Source organism: Egretta garzetta, unplaced genomic scaffold (assembly GCF_000687185.1).
Source record: "Egretta garzetta isolate BGI_Z169 unplaced genomic scaffold, ASM68718v1 scaffold454, whole genome shotgun sequence".
NCBI lineage: Eukaryota > Metazoa > Chordata > Aves > Pelecaniformes > Ardeidae > Egretta > Egretta garzetta.
Window position 1 is genome coordinate 2649300 of NW_009259429.1, and position 22841 is coordinate 2672140.

The following is a 22841-nucleotide window of genomic DNA, read 5'->3' on the forward strand; positions in this document are numbered from 1 at the left end:
GAGTTGGGCTTGTTCAGCCTGGAGAAGAGAAGGCTGCGGGGAGACCTGATTGCGGCCTTTCAGTACCTAAAGGGGGCCTATGGGAAAGATGAGGAAAATCTTTTTAGTAGGGCCAGCTGTGACAGGACAAGGGGTAATGGTTTTAAACTAAAACGGGGTAGGTTTAGACTGGATCTAAGGAAGAAATTCTTTACAATGAGGGTGGTGAAATACTGGAACGGGTTGCCCAGAGAGGTGGTGGAGGCCCCATCCCTGGAAACATTCAAGGCCAGGTTGGACGGGGCTCTGAGCAACCTGATCTTTTTAGCGGTGTCCCTGCTGACTGCAGGGGGGTTGGACTAGATGACCTCTAGGGGTCCCTTCCAACCCAAAACATTCTATGATTCAGATCTTTTTTACTTTTATCAAGTGGAGTAATACTGTATTATACTTTGAAACATGACTTGTCATGTCTCCCTCTTTTCCATTCAGTTGATAATATTAACACAATGCAAGATACCACAGCCTTTATTTTTCTCATTTCTAGGTCCTGGAATTGCTTTTGTGGTTTACCCAGAAGCCTTAACCAGGCTTCCCCTCTCTCCGTTCTGGGCTATAATATTCTTTCTGATGCTTCTGACACTTGGATTGGACACTATGGTAAACTGTTTCCCATTTTTTTCCTCTTGCTTTTCCTATTTATTTGTTTGGAAGACCAGGAGATTAATTGCTGTTTTCCATGAGGTCAGTGAACCACTTTCCAAAAAGAGGAATGATGTGAAGCCAGCAATGCTAAAATTATTTGGGTGAAGCTTCAGTCTTGACATCTGAGCATTTAATGCCTAGGATTTTAAATACTCCTTCTCACATTCCATTGTATTCAGCTGGGCCGCTTTGTGTACATGGTGTGTGCTGAAATTAATTCTTTTATTTTGTCTTTCAGTTTGCCACTATCGAGACTATAGTGACCTCTGTTTCGGATGAGTTCCCCAAATACTTACGTACGCACAAGGCACTGTTCACTCTTGGGTGCTGCATCTCCTTTTTCATCATGGGATTTCCTATGATCACTCAGGTAACAATATTGTCTTTGAGCATCACTGTCTGTCCCCAGTCCCCCTCTGGTGGCCGTTCTCCTCCTGCGCAAATTGCAAAAGATTAAGCTGAATTCTGCCGCATGCGCAAAGACAGCCGGTGAGTCTGAAAGCCTTTTTTTATGGATGCTCAGACTGAGATACATTTAAAGGACTTTGCTGTTCCCATCTTTCTGAGAATCAGACTGCCAAAATTTATCCCTAGGCAAACATCCCCAAAGTAGTCATATAAGTTAGGTATTCATTTTTTTAAAAAGTTGGTGAGTCATGCACACCAGTTTTGGGTGCTTTCCCTCCCACATTAGATATATACTGATAGTCTTGGCAAACTGTGGAGTTAATAATGAAATTTTCACCTACCATTGCTAGTCTTCAGTTTCTTTTGCCCACTAATTCCTCCAGCATTATAAACTCACAGCAATTTCAAGAGGACGTGCACAAAATCTATCTTGCTATTAATCCTTTTTCCTCCTTTTTCTGTCTTTCCCCTCACTTCATCACCTACCGGCCCAACTTTGCTGTTCCAAAGCCTAGGATGGATTCAGTCCTTCCTTTCCTTGAATTATACTGCTTAACCTGTGCCCTGAAGGCAGGGCATTATATCCCTTCCAAAGAGTTGAACTGGACTCACTATTACAGTAGTTCTGGTTTCAATGGTGATTTTGCTTTTGACAAGTGGTTAGAGACACTGCTGCTGGGAGGTCTGGTTGCACTTCAGTCCTTAACCTGAAAGGACTGAAACCAACGTCTTCCCAAGGTGTGCTAGCTCCCAGACTCCGATGTACCCTCTGCTTTTTTCTTGTTGGATTTGATAGTCATTCCGCCAGAAGGAAGAAACTATAGTGCAGCACGAGCCTGTGGCCGGTCAACGTTTGGATGCTGCTTGGGATAGACAGTCCTGGGTCCTGCTCCCATCCATTTTGCCTACCTTAGTGCCCGTTAGAGTTGTGACACATATGAAAAGAGACCCCAGGTATATGCCACGAGTAATGGCTGTTTTGTCCTTTTTTCTTTAGGGTGGAATGTATATGTTACAGCTTGTGGACACTTACGCAGCTTCTTATTCTCTTGTCATCATTGCCATCTTTGAGCTTGTTGGAGTTTCCTATATATATGGTAAGAAGGAATACTGTTATTGGGCAGCCTATGTCAAAGTAACACTTCAGCATATGGTAAAGTAGCTGGCAACGTGAAATTCTTAAGGAAAGGAGTAATACCTTTTTTTTTTTTTTTTTTTTTTTTTTTTTTTTTTTTAAAAAAACACCTAAAATTTTTTTTTTTTCACGTGAGACCCGAGAAGCCACCCCCTCAAGTGCAGGGGTTTCTTATTGCTCTTCCCATTTGCCCAAAGACAGTTTTCCTCCAGCCAGAGTTAGCACGATTGCGGGAATCCAATAAAAAGCCTCAGAATTTCCTTATTTTGAATGGAAGCATAATGGGACTTCATTACTACAGAATTCCTTTAAACACATGAATTGAAAAGACCTTCATTTAGTCTGATGTCCCTTTTCTACCAGTAGCTTAAAGTCAATGCTTAGAGATGAGTATAAGAATAGATCAAGTATTTAGTGACGCTTCTCCAGGGGCTCTTTCACGCTCTGACAGTTTTAGGCTCGGTGACCTCATGAGCCAGAAGTGGTATCTTTGCATTTAACAACTTTTGAAGGGTTTATTTTCCATGTAGGCATCCAGCCTTCCCTTTAGCCCATCTGTCCGTAACACAGGATCATGACTATGTAGCTACTCAGATTGATTAAATGTGCACAGTGGCAACACCGATTATATTGATCCATGCTGACATACATAAAATTAGGAGGAAGATCCCTAGCTAGCATAAAGCAATGAATTTACCTTGGTGCTGCTGTAACTACATCAGTTGATACTAGCTGGTGATTTGCTCCCAAACTTGCCCAGTGCTTTCAGGAGATCGATTCTTGGAAATACATGATCTCACCTGGTTGTAGTGTGAAGATCTCCCTGCATAACAGATGATTCATCTGTCTGAAGTGTGGTGGTGCCACTTAAGTCTTGTCTTTGAAAGCAAAGGAAGATCTGAATCTCAGCATTAAAGACAACAAAGATAAGGCTGTTTCCCTGTTGCCAGGGAGAGGAATGAGTAATATATTTTCTATCAGTGAGACACAAACAATCCCAAGATGTTCTGTTGAAAGTGCCTATTAGCAGCACAATCTTAGGCTCTAGTCCTGTGCACTAGATATTTAGATTGACCTACATTGTGGGGTCCACTCTGTAATATAAACTACCTTAAAAAATAGTATGTAATTTAAAACATGCAGAATTTGTTGCTCTGGGTTGAGAAATGAATGTTATAGACAGGACAGGGAATCAGCTCTTCCTTGTTCTCTCGAATTTCATGGAAATACAGAAGCGTGTTTTGCCTCCACTGACATCCAATCCAGTGATGAGGCTCGAGTGGTTTGTAAGCCAAGTCAGACATGACCTAGTGAGGAAATATTACAGAATACAATGGAAAAAGTTAAAACACCAAGAGAAAAGTTGATTTAGGCCGATCATGTTTTGGTTGATCAAAATGCTTGCTGTTTTTTATGTCCCTGAAATGTAAGCATTTTAACTAGAGTTGGTTTAGAAGTGTCATCTCTGTGAGTGAACTGATACTGATAGCTGCTATCAGCTTTACATTCAACCAGTCTTCTCAAAGGACTTGAGCGTAATGTTTTGAGATACCTCCTGAAGTGGAGAGGTGGATTTTGGGGATTATTTAGCAGAACTCCTGGTTTGAAAATTAATGGTGGCAAGTTGTGCCCTTGCTCTGTGCTTCAGTCGCCATGAAGACAGGCAAGGTTTGCCCATTCCCTCCCCTGGTTACCACCAGGTTTGGCATTTACCTGTTCCTGTGGAGAACATCCAAGATATTAGCATCTGGTTATTGTATTGACCAATTTCCCAGCTTTCCTAAAATCAATACACTTCCATAAGAGGTGATGAGTGAGAATGCTCAAGAAGAGTACAAGGGTTTGTTGGGTGATTTCTCCCTTCTTCTTCCTCATCTGCTTGCTGAGACCACGCCTGAACAACGCTGTGCTAAAGCACTAGATGCTGAACTCCTGGCCAGCAGTGCCTACAGCATCACCCGGCCTGTGCCAAAAAGATCGCTCCCTTCAAAGCCATTGCCATCAGTGTGCAAGACAAAAATTCCTTGCCTAGAATATTTTTTAAACCCCCCAAACCTAGTTAAATTTGTAGAATGCCTTTGTTCTGTACATTTTTAAATAAGGATGAAGGTAAATTGGGAGAAAATAGTGGCTCTGTTCCTCTTCTGAACACTGCGTGGCAGAAGCACTACAGACCTGCCTTTGAGGAGCAACATTTTATTAGGCTTGTAAGCAAAATCGCTCTGGCTAGTGCCTGCTTTGCCCAAGAAATCCAGTATCCCTTAAAACACTAACTTGAACAAAAACCAAAAAACAATGCAGAAATAGTTATAGCACTGCAATAGAGACTTGAATAGAGGAAAGCTTTTTTTTCAGTTACATATCGCTTTAATGTAATCAGACTTGGAAAAAACCTGCTGCTTACAAATCATTCTTTCCGTGCTTTCTGTGCCAACTGACTGCTAATCAACAGAAGTTAGTAAAGACTTTGACATAAACTATTTCAAAGATTATTCCCTGGAGTTAACCCTGTGCTAGGCTAAAGAGCTTCCAGGTTTTTAGCACAAAAAAAGAAAGATTTACTTGGCAATCTTTATCCGCCTGACTAATGTATCATAGTTACTTTCACTGCGTTAAAGCTACTTTTCTAAGGACTGTTCATAGGAATACAGCTTGTAGCTTTGTGATTTGCATGTTGTAAATACAAGTGGAGCTGCTGCTCTTGTTATATTCCTTCAAGCAGTGCTTAAAATTGGCATAATATATTTTCAAGCTCTGACAATTGCTGTTTTACACTCCACTGACACCTTTGTATCCTCGTACTCTTCACGGCAAGCAGGTTGGCACAATAGTGGCAGGTGCTTTTATGATGAAATAAATCTGTCTTTAGTTCTTGTTACACGTTCTGCTTGTTGAGATTTTTAAATTAAAAAGAGGCACACTTGGTTATTTCCTTGCAATCATTTATTTTTCAGTAGAGTCAGTGCTACATAATGCAGTCAAATGCTGGTTTTTATCTCACATGCTGGTATAGATGTTTATTCTCCAGTTGTTTAGATTATGATGCGTGATTGGTAAAGAACAGCTCAGAGTGGTGGGTGCTAATTTAATCACCAGCATAATTCCCACTGTTGCTTTTTGTGTCCTGAAGCTGAATACAAAGATCCTTGCGCTTGAGCGGGCCGCTGTTGGAAACTCAAAATGTATGGCCTTAACTTTACTCGTGCTCCTTCTAGATCTGTATTTTGGCAGTCTGCTGTTGGGAAGGTTCGTCGTTAGAGCCAGCGGTAACTGCTGCAGTGTATTTGTAGAAAGTGTTAGTAATTTTGAACATTTTACCTGTAGCAGAATATTGAAGTAGCTGTCTGGCTGGGTTTGCATTCTCCTTTTTAATGGATTTTTATATCTGCAACACTTATGAATACATCATCCTACTTTAGAGAGTGGAAATTGAGATATAGAGCATCATGTATTGTTTATTTTCCAAAGTTATTCAGCAGGGCTGACTGATCTGAGAGAGAGACCAGATATACTGAGATTTAATCGGCTTTCTGTTAACTAAATCATCCTTCGCGTTTTGCTGCGGAACTTGACGAACCTATTTTCAGTCTTTCACCGGGAAAGAGATGAGTACTGGGTAATCCCTGTATCTGTTTACATGCATTTGACTCCTGAACTGCTACTACTTAAAAGTGCTTGAGGCTGTGAATATCTACTGACGATTACAAGAAGGAACTAAATTTTTTTAATTGGAGTTTCAAACAAGTCTGTGCAGATTTGCATGAGGGTTGCATGAATTTTGGGGGCAGAGCCCCTGGTAACTATGCAGTTAGGCAGAACTCCTTTGCAGCAGCAAGTATGGCTGAAGTAGAAACGCTCGGACGAGCTTTAAGCTTTGTGGAAAGACCCTTCAGCCCACACCTTGTGCTGCCTGTAGCTAGGTTAAAACTAGTTTTGTTCCCACCACAGCACACTGCAGGGGTGGCCACTGCATGAGCATCTCCTGAGTAGCTCGCTGCAGATGGTACGCTGAACTGTAATAAACAGGTAAATAAAATAACAAGTGCAAATCATCCAGTTGCAGTGAAGATCTCCTTTTGGGTCCACAACACAGTGACCCTGGGGGTTACGGTCCGTCCAGGCACACAAATCTCTCTTACAAGGTGGAGAAGCACACGATGAGTCAGACGGGTGCTGAAGTACGGTGATTCCACGGGTCGTAAAAATTACATGTGTTTTACAGAGAGGAGAAGAGGCTTTCTGAAGAAGAGCATTTGCTGTAGTTAATGAAAAAGAGAAAAAGAGGGAGAGACATTACAGTTGCAGAAAAAAATGTGACCTCTGAGTCACTGTGGGTTAGTTTTTTAAGCTTACATCTGCTGCAGGTTGTACTTTTCCCCTCCTCTAAATGCAGTTCTTGCAATGCTATCGTCTTATTTAATTTATGGATTTTTCTTCTCTATTTCTTAGCATACCACAATTTTTTAGCTTTTCTCTGCCATGCTATCTGCCCGAACTGGCTTACTCTGTGCTTAGCCTCTGAGCTGGGCCTTCAGGGCTGTCCTAGCACCATCTTAGAGGTGCATCAGAAGGCACTGAATAATGAACCATCGCTATTTTATACCTTCTTAATTTTTGGAACAGCCAGATGGATAGATTTATTTCTCCTTGATATCAACAGAAAAGCTTTAAAATTTGGTGGATCAAGCCTAGGGATTATCCCTGTATTCAGCAGCTGCAGTGGCCGGCTCTAAGGGCAATAAGAACATAAAGCGGGTTATTACTTCTGTTCCAGGTATTTCTTCCCTTGCTCAATGATTTCTCTCCACTATTGAAGCTTCATCCCTACACTCACATCAGAAAAGTTAGACTGAATGCTGTAGAATAATGCTCTGTAAAATTTAAATAACAGAGATGATCGCCTGCTTTATAAAACAAGCCTAATAGAATACAATAATAATGATAATTATTATAACAAATATAATACTAGTTATAATATAATTATAATAATAATAAAAATTGTCCCAAATTTAAAATGTTTGTGTGGTAGATGAGCTTAGCCTTGGACCCCAGACCTGCCTCTTCTTATCATCATTAGAAAAGCTGGAACAAATTTCAATTTTGTTTTTATTATTTTTGGACAAATTACTAATAGCTGTACTGAGTAGGGGCCAATTAACCTAAACAGCTCTGCAGAACAAGGCTGAGAAGCAGCCTGGCTTTTATCAGATGTGCGATAGCAGCCAGCACACCCTTTCCATCCACAGCATGGCCGGGATGGCTGAAACACCATTTTCCAAGCTTGTGTCTTTTATTAACTCAACTAACTTTACGGATGCAATCAATACGATAACCTGAAGAATTAACACGTCAGTCGATCTGTTTGTTCCAACAACATTGAACATAATTTAAAATATTTGCAGGTGCTCTCTAATAATTCTAAGTATTGCTTACTATCAGTTGAAAATTAACAGCGTATACAGTGGTACCCTGTCACGCAGTAGGTATAGAGAAGCTCAGATACTGTCTATGCTGAAACAGGTATACAGATATTAATTAGGTTCATCTTCACCGTGAAATATTTAACAAGCGTATACATCATTGCAGCTTACCAGTACATAATATTAATGCTTTAACCCAAAATTTACCAAGCACTTAATCTCTACATAAAAGCTCAATTTTGTTTTATTCCTTAGGAAGTAACTATTTTATTAGAATGGTTCCCACCATAATAATCTCCTTTTTTTTACTGTGTGTTAGATCCTCCACCGAAGTTCTCAACCAGCAAGTCAGAGTTTGTTTTTGTAGTTAGACACGAGGGAGGTCACAAGAGCTATGTTGCAAATGGCAGCTGGTTTCTTTCACACCTAATTGCATTTACATTTGCTATTTACAGGATTGCAAAGGTTTTGTGAAGATATAGAGATGATGATTGGATTCCAGCCAAGTAAATTCTGGAGAGTCTGCTGGGCCTTTGTGACCCCAACTATTTTAACAGTAAGCAAAAAAATTTGTTAATGCCTTCCCCAAAGAGTTTTCTTGTTGTTTCTTCATCATTCATGATGTTTCTGGATGGTAGTAAGTAGATCTTGGGTGCAGGGACCTGGACACCCAGTCACGTGTGTGCACGTACGTTCTTGCACGTGTGCGTAGCAGACGCAACGGAGAGTAAGTAATGGTATTTTTGGCAGAGAGGGATGGTGAGTCTCCACACGTTGCTGCGGTAGCCTTTCCCTGTCTGTGCAAAGTGCCGGTATGGGATACCATTGCCTTGCAGCATTTATTGTATAGGGGTGGGGATGTGGTATATGTGTATGTATATATACACATGGAGAGGGAATTACATGGTCTTCCTCTCTGTCCTCAGGCTGAGCTAGGGAAAAACCATTTTACTGGGTCATAAACTGACTAATCTGAGACGTGCTGCGGGGAGGCTCATGTGGAAATGCGAGGGACAACGTTTTAGCTGCAAAGGTGGAGATACTTTTGCAAAGGCCGCGATGGTTGTGTTGTCGCTAACAAATACAAATCACTTCGGTTTCTCTTTAAAAAAAAAAAAAAAAAAAAAAAAAAAAAAAAACAAACAAAAAACCAAATCTCTCCTCTGACACTGTTCAATATCCAGAACATTGCCCTCCTTTTTCCTGGAATTCATGTCTGTTTCCAGTTTTGTTTTTTTTATTTAAAATAATACGAAAAGGGATTTGAAATCTAAAATAAGATTGTGTTTTGGTTTTTTTGTTGTTCTTTCTCTTTCCCAAATTTCCCTTCCCACCCCAAACCCCGGCAGGATGCCCTACTCCCACTTCAGATGTCCAGTTCACCTAAAAGGGGGCACGGTTGCAATCGTAGCCTTGCTGCCCATGCGTTACCAAGTCTGAGAACCAAAGTGTAACAACTCTATTGATGTTTACTATCTAGCTCTCTAACATGTTGCTTCCTTTACATTTTAACCTGGGTGCAGATACAGTCTTTAACTGCCTATCATGAATACGAGCCAGCAGTGCGCCCAGGGGGCTGAGAAGGCCGATGGCATCCTGGCTTGTATCAGGAATAGTGTGGCCGGCAGGACCAGGGAAGCGATCGTGCCTCTGTACTCAGCACTGGTGAGGCTGCACCTTGAATGCTGTGCTCAGTTTTGGGCCCTTCACTACAGGAAGGACATTGAGGGGCTGGAGCATGTCCAGAGAAGGGCAACAAAGCTGGTGAGGGGTCTGGAGTGCAAGGCTGATGGGGAGCGACTGAGGGACCTGGGGGTGTTCAGCCTGGAGAAGAGGAGGCTGAGAGGAGACCTGATTGCCCTCTACAACTGCCTGACAGGAGGGGGTAGCGAAATGTGGGTTGGTCTGTTCTCCCTGGTAATGGGCAATAGGATGAGGGGAAACGGCCTCAAGTTGCACCAGGGCAGGTTTAGATTGGACATTAGGAAAAATTTCTTCACCAAAAGGGTTGTCAAGCATTGGAATGGGCTGCCTAGGGAAGTGGTTGAGTCCCCATCCCTAGAGGTATATAAAAGATGGGTAGATGAGGTGCTTAGGGCCACGGTTTAGTGGTGGGATGGCCGTGTTACGTTAACAGTTGGACTTGATGATCTTAAAGGTCTTTTCCAACCTGAACAATTCTATGTTTCAGCACAAGAATGAAATAATACTTGTAGCCATTCCAAAAGCCTTCAGCCTGACAAGTCACTATAAAACAACCGAGCCTTCTTTCACATTTTACATTTGCGAGAATGTGTGTCAGCCTGAAACTCCTCAGGCCTGGACCACAGGTGCAGCAAGATTATCAGTATTTGTGTAGGGTTTTAAAACCCCATCATTTCACAGCAGTGCTAGATAGTTCCTACGAGTCTTCATAGATTTTTAGGTACAAGATAAGAAAAGTTACTAGAATTTCTGGTAAAACACACAGTTTGAAATGGTTAAGTATGGCGTCAACTTGGTGGGGTGAAGAAGCAAAATGGTGACCCTATGGTCCTTTTGGTGACCCTATGGTCCTTTGCAGTCACTTATTCCAGAGAAAATATATTTCAGCTTATGTGCTGAGAAGTTCCTATTTGTGCTGTTCTTTAGTGCAGTGTAAACGTTGGTAAATCTTTTTATTTCTGGGGAGGGGAAAAAAGTCTCTGGATAAAGTTGGTAATTTCTTTTTGGTATTGTTCATTTGGGAATTAGTTTGCTTTTTTTTTCTGAAAACTGAAAAGGTTTAGTTGTTGCACAGGAATGCATGTGCGAAGGGACTAGTGAGTTTTGGGGAGCCCAACAACATCCTGAGTTGCAAGGAAAAGAAACTTTCTACAATAAGAACAATTCCTCCAGCGGGCCTAACGAAGGAGGTCTACCTTCCCGCATAGATTCTCTTTACCAATTGTCTTCACTGAAGTAGATTATTGCTGTGCATGAAAAACAGGTAGAGCTCTCTCACCTATCCAGTGGCAACTGTTGTTTGACTGTGACAACATATAGGTATAGTTTGTAAATCCATGTTTAAATGCTTGAAGACATAGCCCTGTTTAATCTATAGTAGTAGGGTAACATCAATGGCGATGTATTTTTTCTCTTGAGGGCCTTGTTAAAAACAAAGGCGTGTGCACGTATTTTTTTTTTTTTTTAAATCTTTTTTTCTTCCAATGGCTGTTTTCAAGATGCTGCCTTAGACCCGTTGTTACAATTCTGAAGGGAATCGTAACGCTTTTCTGCAAATTGCTCAGTTCCTTTACTGATCAGACTGGCACTCTTAGCCACTGCCAGTAATCACAACCAGGGAATAGGAAATTATATTGTGTCTTAAGCAAAGAACATTTGGAAGACCAACGAGGTCAGTTCAAACTTGCACATTCTGTTGTTGTTCCCTCCAAGTGTAATATTTAGTGAACTTACGGTGAGAAATAAATTGACACTGATCAGCCATAATTCAATTTTTATGCAATGGAAACAGACAAAGCAAAACCAAGCAATACATTCTTTTCTATTATTGCCTCTGTAAAGCTAATATTTGATATATTTGGATAGTCTAATATTAGACTTCCAATTACTCCACATCTCTGGAAATAAAACTGATCATTTTTATATGTGCCTTCACCTAGTTATACTGCTATAAATCTTCTGTGTGCAATTATTGTGAGCACAGGCATTTCCCAAAAGTTACTGAATTATGCACAAATGTAAGCAGATGTATTGCTATTCATACGGTAAGTGAAATGGAGTAACTTAGCATAATCACATTAGGTAAAACTGCCAATAGACCATGTAATAAAGCATGTTACTCTAAGGGCAAGATTCAAATTTCAATTCTTCTGGCATAAATACAGTGAATTTTGTGGGATTCTGTAAGATTTCCATGAAACTCATTAGATTCAGTCTCTGACCTGTTTATCACAGCTTGTGGGAGCGCCCTGCCTTAGGTGTGTGTACTTTGAGCTGTATTCCTTATGTACCAACTCTGCGTGCAGATACCTACCATTTGTTGCATAGCAGGCTTGTTTTGCTTATTCAAACATATTTGTTTTCCTTCCCTGTTTCCAGTTTATTCTTTGCTTCAGTTTTTACCAATGGGAACCAATGACTTATGGAGCTTACCACTATCCGGGCTGGTCCATGGTGCTTGGATGGCTGATGCTGGCCTGCTCAGTTATCTGGATCCCAGTTATGTTTGTGATAAAAATGCATCTGGCCCCAGGCAAATTTATTGAGGTAATCCTTCTGTCTTTTTTGCTGCTTAAAAATATGGTCACAGGAGACTGTTTTATTTTTACATTGATTTTTTGTGATATTGAATGTCTAAGAGTGCTAAGATTACTTTCTGGTAAGCTAGTTATTGTGTTGCAAAGAGATGCTTAGTTGATTTAAAATGCAGACCTTCTATTCCTTGTTCCTCAAAAAAAAAAAAAATGCTCCTAAATTGTTTAGTGATTGCTTTTATAAGAACTAGAAGGAGTTACAGATTTCCTAAGCCCTAGCATGGTGTTAATGAGAGCAAGTTGTTCTCCAAGCTTTGGCCTTTTTGCAAAAGCAATGCATAGATGTAGGAAGCATCAATGGCTGGTGTGCCAGTGTGCATGGTGTCGTGGCAAGCCCAGCAGTTGGTGCTAGGAGAGGTCAATCAGGAGTTGCCCATTTGCAGAGCACAAGATGGTCGGGTACTTGAGTCACCTGGGATGCACTCTGGGAGGTTGTGCCGCTTGACGAAGTTCAGGAATAAGATGTCATGCTCTACAGCTTGAGCTACTCTTTATAATACTTAGCTGAAAATCTTTCTTTTCCTCCTTCTTCATCTCTCTAAGCTGATTGTCTCTGGCACCTAGGCTTAAAAAAATTCCAGGTGGCCCTTTATACTGCTTCTGTTTCTTTTGCAAATCAGATACCTGCCCCTTCTCCTCACCACTCCAGAAATGCATCAGTCCCCTTCTGCTCCCTGTCCTTGTGCCCCGGCACTGCCTGCCACCCCAGCTGCCACCACCACTGCTCCCTGGCTGTTTCCATCCCACTGGCTCCTCACTTTGTTGCAGGGTGCAGTACAGCAATGTGCAGTACAGAATGCCAACGTTTCATCCCTTCATTGCCTTCACCTTGCCATCTGAAGAAGTTCAATGGTCTCATTTTTGGCCTTTGAGGCTTTCTCAGTCCTGTCCTCTCCTCGCTGCACACTGCTTGTGTTGCTCTCTCCTTGGGATAAAGAACAGACGCTCACATCCCCCTTTTCTGCTCTCCTGCAAAACCCGTTGGGGCTGTTATATGACTCAAAAATGAAAAGAGGAGAAAATGTACTAAAGCAGAATAATCTTTTGGTCTCTCAATATGTCAAGCTACACATGCCTAAGGGAAAAGACGACGCTTCTCTGCTTCACAGGGAGCAAAGGAGTTTAATATTAAGTGGTGGAACACCCTAGGGAGAGCATCCAAGTACATGGTGGCACTAGGCAATGAGGCCACTTGTCTAAAGGGCCATTCAGCCCTTGTGTAGTGTGTGTGGTGTGCCCAAGTCAGGAGACAACTGCTCCTGCTGGAAATGAGCTGATGTGAAATTAGACTGACTTGTTCATTGTCTCTTACATTTGTCTCATTGAGATGAATTGTTCTGCTTCAAACCTTCGAACTTACAGGTGTAGTACTGGCATACATATTGCCGCAAAATAGGGTTCTCTCCTTGCTGTCCCTTTAGTTGTGCACCCAAAGAAACACCGAAAAGTTGGATCTGTTTTGAAGAGGCTTTTGCTAAAGCTATTTCAGTTGTAGCTCAGTATTTCCTGAATATCAACTCTGCCGCATAAAACTATTATGGTTGATTTGGGAGGTAAGAGTTGCAAGCTGGTAATTAAGCAGAGATTAAAATAACCGATATAGAGGTCTGATTCACTTTATTAGGTAATAAACATATAATTGTTCCCTCTTAAGTCATCAGAAATATGTTTTCTCTCCTTTTTATCTGTAAATGCGCCAATCAAATTATATATTCAATAAAGAAATCAGTGGAAAGATTAGAAGATTTTTGTTGTTTGCCAGGTTAATGTTCTCCTCTTTCTTTTTTCCTGCAGACAGAAATGAAACATTTTGTCATCTCAAAATTAAAATCTTTGTTCATTCATAGCAATGTACTTTTTGGTCATTTGTATACTTTTGGGAAATATGCTAAACAGAAATCCAATTATTTTAATGCAGTTACCCACTGCTTAGACCATTGGGCTAAGAAATTGCGTACATGTCCTTCAGTAAGTGAGCCTCGCAAACTGTAGCAGTGGTTCTGAGCTCCCCTCATATGGTGCGGGGGAGAATGTATAATTAAAATCTGGGCACTTTATCCTCTATTAATCTAGCAAACTTTGTGCAAACCAAACACTGAGCAGTGGAGCATTGCAGGACCTTCATCAATAACCTCAAATGAGCCTACCCTCATTTCTTCTGCATTGTAATTCTCCTCCGCGACTCCAAATGAGACTCTCTTTTCTCTCCCCTACATTGCAGCGACTCAAGTTGGTGTGCTCTCCGCAGCCGGACTGGGGTCCGTTTTTGGCCAAGCACCGTGGTGAACGTTACATGAATATGATTGATCCACTGGGTACCTCTTCCCTGGGACTTAAACTGCCAGTGAAGGATATAGAACTGGGGACCCAATGCTAATAATTATTACGGGGTGGCAATAACATTGTCAGCCTTCTCTGGTCTTTTTTTCCATTTTGTTTCCCCACTGTTTTGCCTTTTCTTTTTTGCAGTGCCTGAAAGTGGTTGCTTAGGAAAGTAGGACTTACTGTTGCATGCCATAGGGAAGACCTAGCTAGACCACTTCCAGGTGTAGGTGATGCCCATGACGTGTTCTGTTCCCGGTGAAATAGCAAAAGTGTGTTGCACAACGGGTGACGTACCAGGTTTTGCCAGGTTATGTAGGAATAAACCAAATGTGCCAGAAAAAATCTTTTAAGGAAATTACGTGCAGAATTTGACTTGTTTCATGCAAGCATCCTTGGAGCAGGTGGATACGATGGCACTAGGATGTTGTTACCAGTGTAATCAAAGGGAAGTTCAGCCATCAGATGAGATAGAAGCGAGCAAAGAAAGGGATGTCCTGTAGTCCTGGTGTAAAACCAGCACAAGGCTGTCGCACTATGCTGGGTCACTTTGTCTACATGGACAGTACACCTTGACCTGTTGTGTCTGCACGCTTCTTTAATGATTTATACTAATTTTGAGGACTCATTATTTAAACAAGCAGAGACCCTTTAAACAGCACACCAGGAAGCAATATGTGGCATCAGAACAGAAACACAATAATCCATTTGCTCTCTTCAAGCAGAAAAATGAAAGCAAAATTAAAAGAACTAATAATTTGAGATTGGGACTAAACCGCATTTGAGTCTAGAAGTGGTTTGGAAATGGTGCCAGACTGAGGTGTATGGGCATCACTGTTTAAAATACCATCATATATTTCCTTTGACAACTTGATACCTGTAATTTCAATTAAAAATGCCTCAGTAATGCAAAGCGTTTGAAACCTTGCTCCACACTAAGTGCAACTGTGGTTTTACTCACTTTAGTACTCTGAACATGGTTTTCTTGTTTCTCTGCTTTTGTTTACAGTAGCTCCTCAAGAAGCCATCATATAATTTGTGCCTAACTTTGTATTCTTACAGTGGTAAGTGTAGTCTAGTTACCACCTGACAACAGTTGTTAGATGTGCTGTTCGACTTTGTGACTCCCCGTTCATTCTCCTATAAACATCTTTATATAACCTTTAGATGTATTCTTCTCTTTCAACTCATGGGGAAATAGCAGAACCCCACTTGTCTATATATTATATATATAGCACGTAAATTCTTCAAAGCAGTATTCTCTCTGAAATGTACATAGGTTTTTGGTTTGGGTTTTTTTTTTTTTTTTACTTTTAAAACATTTTCATTAAATAAAAAACCAAAAAAACCCAACAATTAACCACTGCAGCCATCCTCTTGGATGCGACGCTACATATATAAAACATGAGGGTTGGGGGGAGAGTACAATTTAGTAGGTGGCCGTTATAGCATTGCATAGCAATAGGACATTATAAATCATTAAGTTTTAGAAATCAAATATAAGAGGTGATATGAATGTTAGACTTAAATAGTTTTCTAATCTCTTGGGCAGAGTAAAAATAGAGCTTTTTAAGAGTACATTTATTTACCTGAATAGAAAATTAACCCAATTTATTGTAAATGCACTAGAATGAGGGAGAAAAATATATCTTCTATAATTGGCAAAACTGTAACCTTTACTATCTTGTTATATCCTATACATACATATATGATATTTTTTAAGTGATCAGTGTTCATGTAGTGTGTACTAGTGATGTTTTATGTCTTTATAAATATCTTATCAATCAGTGTAGAGATGGTGAGCTTAGAGTAGTTTAGCCTGTTTTTTCCCCTCCCCACACACATCACTGTAGTCGCCAGTAAATGTTCTTTCCTTTCAGGGGACTGTTTCTATCCCATTTTTTTGTCTGTCTGTCTGCATATTACAGGGTCTCAGGTAAATCTTCAGTTAATGTGTGTCTGTAGATCAGTAGACATGTTTCATCCCGCTGAAGAAAACAAAACGAAAACTAAACCTTACTGTAACACTTCCATAAATGGTTAACTTCTTTTCTCTCTCGTGTGTGTGTATATATATATGTATATTAAATATATTAATCATTTTGCTGAACTTCCTCTTTCACGGGGCAATTAGTGTTGCCAGTTCTAGGCACTGCTGGAGACCTTTAATCCTCATGCAGGACAAGCAAAGCACCATCGGGGGTTGTCACTGAGCAAACTGAGGGCAGATTTTGTACCATTTTGTGCTGGCCTCTGAATCCCCAATCCACGGGCTCTGTCGGTCCCCGTCTCGCATGGCAGCAAGATGGGATCCTTCCGTGAGCTTCTCTGCCTTAAAGCTGTGCCCCCTTGTTTCAGCTTTACCTCCTCTTTTAAAAAGGGGCTCTTTATTCTTACTTCTGGCTTTTATTTTCCCGTCAGAGGCAGGTTTGAGAAGCCACGCTCTGTTTGATGTAATGAAGGTCCATAAAGATGAGCTGGAAATTTGGCCCCCACGTCTATGTGGGACTGAGGGACCTTCTGTGGGTGAAGAAAGGAACCTAAGTCAGCACTTCCAGTGGGAATTAGGTATTTTTGTCAGGATAAATAGCTTTAGGCCTCTCTTCACCAACATTACCTAGCGTCTTGATTTGGTTTTTTGGAGTCCAGGCCAGTTTCTCTTCATTACTACTGTGATTAAAAAAAAAAATAAATCTGTAGGTTTGTTCCTCTCTTAAAAAAAGAAAACACACTCAAATCGCTTAACAGTTCTGAATCCTTTCACTTACTAACTTGTCTCAGGACATGCATTGGAACTGGGATTAACTAATTGCAATAAAATTACCTCAGTGTAAGGATGTCAGTTACTGTCTACCTTGAGCATAAAAGAGAAATCCTTTGAAGGAATAATGCTAGGTTATGGTATCTTTTCTTTGGCTTGGATTACCAAACCAGAATGCATATGAAAAACTTAATTGCTTTCCATGATTTATGTAATTAATCTGCTAGCTTTTAATTTAGATGTTGTTCCTGTGCCTGCTAAGTCATTAGCACAGAATTAGGCTTGACTTTGAAACTCTGAAAACAGATGATAGTGATTTTGTTCTAGCTGATACTTGTCTTCAGCTTTGACCTCCATTCCCAGGCTTGCAAAAACATTTGGAGAGGGAGGAGAAATGCATACAAAAATCACAGAAGATATGAAGTTTTCAATGTATGTTAAGTGCAGACTTTTTTTTCCACATTAGACTTTTTTTTAAAGTATTTTACTGGCCAAATCTGAATGTTGAGATTAAATTAACCAGCAGTGTCTTCTTTAAATGAGAAATAACCTTGAAGTTTGGGAATGCACTTCATATACCATGTTCTACGAAAAGTTTGCATGCACTTTGATAATTTTCTAAAAATAAATTTAGTAACTAATTAAAAACCAGTAAAGATATTTAAAAAAAAAAAAAAGGAGGGGAAAAAGCCATATTAGTAAAAAATGTGATGTACGTACTTGCAGATCTATCTTGTGAGTAAAAAATGTTCAAATTTGGTGAAATTACTTATGTTGCATATTTTTTCTTTGAAATGAAATTGAATTTCTGATGAGCTGAGATGCATTATCGTATGCATTAAAGATTATACCTAATGCAAATGCTTGCCATCTTCAAATTCTTTGGGGTCTTCCTAGTGTTTTTAATATGCAATTTTCAAAACCTGTGTTTCAGCTAGACATGGCAGCACTTTGTTTCCAAAAGAAGGGTTTAACAAAATGACCTTTAATTGCGAAAGCCTTGGATTGTCTTTATATGATGTTCCAATTGGGTCAAAGTAGTCTTTTGATTAGGTTCTGCTCCACTGACCACGTTAGATGTGCCTCAGCACTGAAGATCATTGCTTCCGATACACTGTGCAGCTATCTCTTCCCATGAAATTCCAACGCCTGATTTATTTTAAATAGCTTCGGTCTTTTTGAATATATGTACAGTTGTATGGATAATATGATTTCTTGTTGCCTGTGTTAAAGCAATTGCTTATTTATGGCAAACATTTGTTTCCTATTGGTTTCTTATTCTGCAGCTCCACTTCTTCTTGCAATCAAAGACAGACTCATAGGGACTGTGGGTTGCAGGCTGCAGAGCTTTGGCAAGTGGCATCCCAGAAAGCATCTCTGTTTTGCTGGTAACGCTCTTGCAGGAGACACTTGTTTCTTAGTTTGTAGTTAAATGGTGTGCACATAAGATACCTGCCAAATGGTCAGAGCTTGATATTCCCGAGGAACTCAGGTTGATGACTGGAGGGGGGCGGGGGGTAGGGGTATGTGGGTTTTCTGCCTTTGTCACCCTCAGGCAGCCTGTCACCAAAGGGAGAAGGTTTTCCTGATGGGTTTAGCATAATGTGAGAACTGGGCTGGACCTTATTGCTTGCAATATTATTATTTGCCCATAATATTTAACTACATCTTCAGGTAACCATTTGCCTTATAGCTATCTTCCATTGTTAGGAAAATTGTTGATTGACTAAAACACATTGTTATCTGTCATTTATATTATGTAGTATTACCTTGTAAGGTAGATGCTTAGCTGGTATAAATTGTCACAGCTTGCTTTGGAGCTGTGACAATTTACACCGGCTGAGAATTTGCGCCCTGTGTCCTATGGCACTTTATTACGGACCCATCGCTGATGGGTTAAATCTTAATTACTTGCGTAATGTCATATATAAATATATATATATATTTACAGGCATTCTATGGGGTACTGCTGCCTATGGATAAAGATTTGTACCCCTAACCAAGTTGTCATAATTTTTTCATTAGCTATAGGTGGAGAAGCTATATTATGTTACAAAGGATGCATCACATATATCTCATGTAGTGCATACTATAATGCTGTATGTTATTAATTTAAGAAATCATTATTCTTGAGGCCCTACCTCAAATTTTGTATTTATGTGTATAAATGCAATTTATTGTATTATATATTTGCCTATTATATTTGGATGTGATAAATTAAAAATATTCAATAATGTATGGGCTCTAAAGACTCTAAATAAATGTCCAGTGTTTAAAACAGAAAATACACCGGCATTTTTGTGGTGAATGGAATGTCTTTTTTTTTTCCACACCCAATGCACACCACAAACATCATTCTTACTTAACACACAGCCTTAAGGTATCTGCAGAATTGATCCATCTGATTGTTAGAAACCTTGAGCAGCAACTGGAAACAGCCCTCTTGGGAAACGGAGATATTGCACAGCTGCAGAAACAAGTATCAATTAAATGGTTGGCTTCTTAACTATTTGAGTGCTCGGTAGCTTGTGGAATAATTGATTGCTTATCAGAGGACCAACTGGATTTGCTTAAATCCTTCTGATCCTATCAATTCAGTCATCCCCAAGGTTGTTTGACTGTTAAAAACAATAGAGGTTCGCATCAGCTGGAGATGCAAATGAGAGATGTGAGGGAAAGTGTAAGGACACCGTTCCTATGTCATACGATAACATGATGTTATGCAATAACATCAGCTTTTGTTTAAAGTTGAATTCCTGTGGTGTGGTGAGGGCGATGTGCCACAGTCCTGCTAGGGTAAGCTGGTTCTTCCCTTCCCAGCAGCCTGCTATGGAAATGGTACTGATCCAGCCTGTTTTACTGCTGGCGGACAAGAGCTTTGGACCAGCTTTCCCTAAACTGAATAGCTGAAGTACGGTGCCTGGTCTCAGTGTGGCAGCAACACCCGAGACACTAGTGTGGTGCCAAGAGTGTGGCAGCGATTCCAGGTGAGGGCCTAATCCTGAAGATGGTCCGTAGCTATGTGGCGGAACTGTTTCAGCAGTTCTGGTAATCAGATCCACCCCTCTGCCCCCCCAAAAGTACTTTGTTCTGTCTGTAAACTTGCGTTTCTCTGAGACGTGTATGTGCAGATGAAGGAGATGGCAGGAGCTAATGATGGAAGACTACAGTAATTCTCTGCATGTGTAAGGCAGATTTCATCTTGGAGAAGGCTGACTTTTTCAGGAGGAAAAACTGAGGTGCATGGGATATGTCAAATCTCCGGAGTCAGCCAATGTGATTCAATGATACAACACATTGATTTTGGAGTAAGGGACAGTCTTTTGCTGTTACCACTAAGGCACTGCTGCTTTAAATCTTTAAACGCAGGGGAACAGGTAAAAATCCATGTCCTTTTAACTGGGTTGTATGGATCCACCCAAGCCATGCTTTAAACCAATGTATGTTACTTAAAAGACTAGAAGATAGTCTCCTCTCCTGTTGCAGTACTAGCAGGTGTGTTTCGTTTGGAATAATTATTTGGAATAGTTTTATTCTTTCAGGTACCAAAATTCTTATGGGCAGGGTGTTGACCAAAGGGCACATCTTATACCAACCTAATAGATTAATCAGTTGTAAAACTTAATTTAAACTTTGAAGTCTTCAAACATTAGCTAACCATGCGTTTGAGAACTAAAAAAAAAAAAAAAAGCAGTAGGTATTGCTCCATGATGGAGTACAGAAGTAGACAAATGATTTCTTTTTGTAAGGCCTCATTCTGGTGCATGTGTTAGTTATTTATGTAATTATAAACATCAAGGTGGATACTTTCAGCCTAGTGGACTGATAGGATTTAGACCTTCACAACTATATAGCGGTTGGTAGGACAGGCGTGCCATACGGTATTCCCCCCCTCCCTTTAAATCTACTCTTTTTCTTAGTATGTAGGTGTAAGCACTCTTGTCAATGCCTGCCCTCTGCTGGCTGCAAAGGAAACTTTGTCCGCATGGCTTGCAAGCATCCCTCTGAAGCCAGGCTTTCCAGGGATACGAGCCTTATTTGTGAATCGAGGAAATTTTCTATCCCATAAGCTCCGAGGTGGTTTGTTTTCCAGGTGGAAGCACTGTTGTTTTCCAGCAGTTGCAGTTCAGCTGGCAACTGAGTCCACGCATTCAGCGACGCTTAAAGTAATACCTAGCGCTTCTAATTGCCTTTCATCCAAGGCATGCAAACAACCTTACAACTGCTCCGAGAGATACCGGGTGCAGTCAAAAATACTTTGCCAAACTACAAAATGCCACAAGCTTTGCGGCTGACTAGACTAACAGCTTAACACCACACAGTTAGGAACATCATGATAATTTAGGTCAAAATCAAGAAGCATTCAACGTCCAACTGCAAGTGCAAGAACAGTCTTTCACAGGAATATTATCTGAGCTGAAACACGGTGAGCTTGCCAGGACTAATGCTTTGCTCTTGCAAAAAAGTGCCATCAGAATTTAGGGGTTTTTAATTGCTAGGAATGTTCAGGAACACAGTTTTAATTCTTATCTGAATGTCAAGCCTTTCAGCTATTTAAACTTCTAACAAGATCATATCAGACTATCAGATTTTTTGGTGATAAAGGAAGACAATTTGTTGCCATTAGAGGAGGTGTAAAAACAGTGTTGGCTGGGAGAATGTGATTTTTAATTTTTTTTTTTTTTGTCCATCCATTTGTCCTATCCCATATCTAATACGAACAGGTGAAAATGCTTGTGCGATTACTAATGCTCTCCCAACGTGGGATCATTTGGGTGCTGAGCGGGACTTGAGAAACACCCACGTTTGTGGGACCAGCTCTGTTCTGAGCTGCCTTCCTACCAAGTTGCCAGTGTTACTTTTTGCAGTACCTGTGGGCTCTTTGGATGTTTCTGATCGACAGAAGAAAAAGTCAGGAATGGTTAGGGCAGTCTTTGTCCATGAGATCGTTCCAGATGCATCTGAGGCTGTGCTTCAAAGCTAATAACTCAGTGCAAATTTTCGTATGTATCCACTGTAATTTTTTTAAATAGCATTTAATCCAGATTTAGGTTCAGCTTTATTAGCAGATCTGTTTAAGAATCTATTTCTGACCAGTTTAAATTCTATATCCACTGAAGACTCTGCACCAAGTGGAAAAGGGAAAACTTGAGGTGAATTAGGTTCAATTTTGTGTGTAGATGGACCCTGGGTTTACTACCGGGTAAGCACGAGCATAGCTAAGCTAACATGAATTGGACGTATAGACCTATTTCACAGAGAGAAACCTCCTCTTAAATCCAAGAGTAAATACTGTGCAGCAAAATGGTTTTATCAGGATGGGACAGAAGGGTGTGTCTTCACCTGCTGGTGTACCATTGTCTCTTCTTCTTGTTGCTATAGCTGTATCTCTGTGAATACACACATACACTTCCATACCATGCATATACTTCTCCCTGTGCCCCACAGGTAAGAGTGGTGCTAATAACACCGCACCATAAACAAAAGCAAGAAGATGCAAAGTTGTATTTGAGTAACAGTTCTTTTGCTACACTGGAGATAAATCACTGAGATGCTTTTGGAATGACCACCCCAGAGATTGCCTGGAGTGCCTTGCATTACCCAGCTTGCAGCCAGGAACAGCTGTTTTCAAGGATCTTACTAATTAAGTAATTAGGCAACCAAGTTATACTCTTTGCTCTTGCTGATGTACAGGTGTGCAAATGCAACTGCCCTCTAAGGCAGGCATGGTTTTGGCAGGTGTTTTGGGTTTTTTTTTTTTTTTTTTGGTGTCATCCTAACTTTATCCAAATGTACAGGTTATTATTTTACAT

At 40.5% G+C, this 22841-nt stretch overlaps 1 protein-coding gene across 1 annotated transcript in view; it reads left to right on the forward strand.

The window, feature by feature from the left end:
* The window catches only part of SLC6A5 (solute carrier family 6 member 5), a 35175-nt gene extending 20853 nt beyond the window's left edge, over positions 1-14322 (forward strand). Inside the window, exons 10-15 of the mRNA XM_009637087.1 lie at positions 527-639; positions 923-1054; positions 2090-2189; positions 8103-8203; positions 11731-11898; positions 14167-14322. Of these exons, the coding sequence (XP_009635382.1) occupies positions 527-639; positions 923-1054; positions 2090-2189; positions 8103-8203; positions 11731-11898; positions 14167-14322 (770 nt within the window). The remainder of the gene's footprint in view (positions 1-526; positions 640-922; positions 1055-2089; positions 2190-8102; positions 8204-11730; positions 11899-14166) is intronic.
* Positions 14323-22841: the final 8519 nt, after the last annotated feature.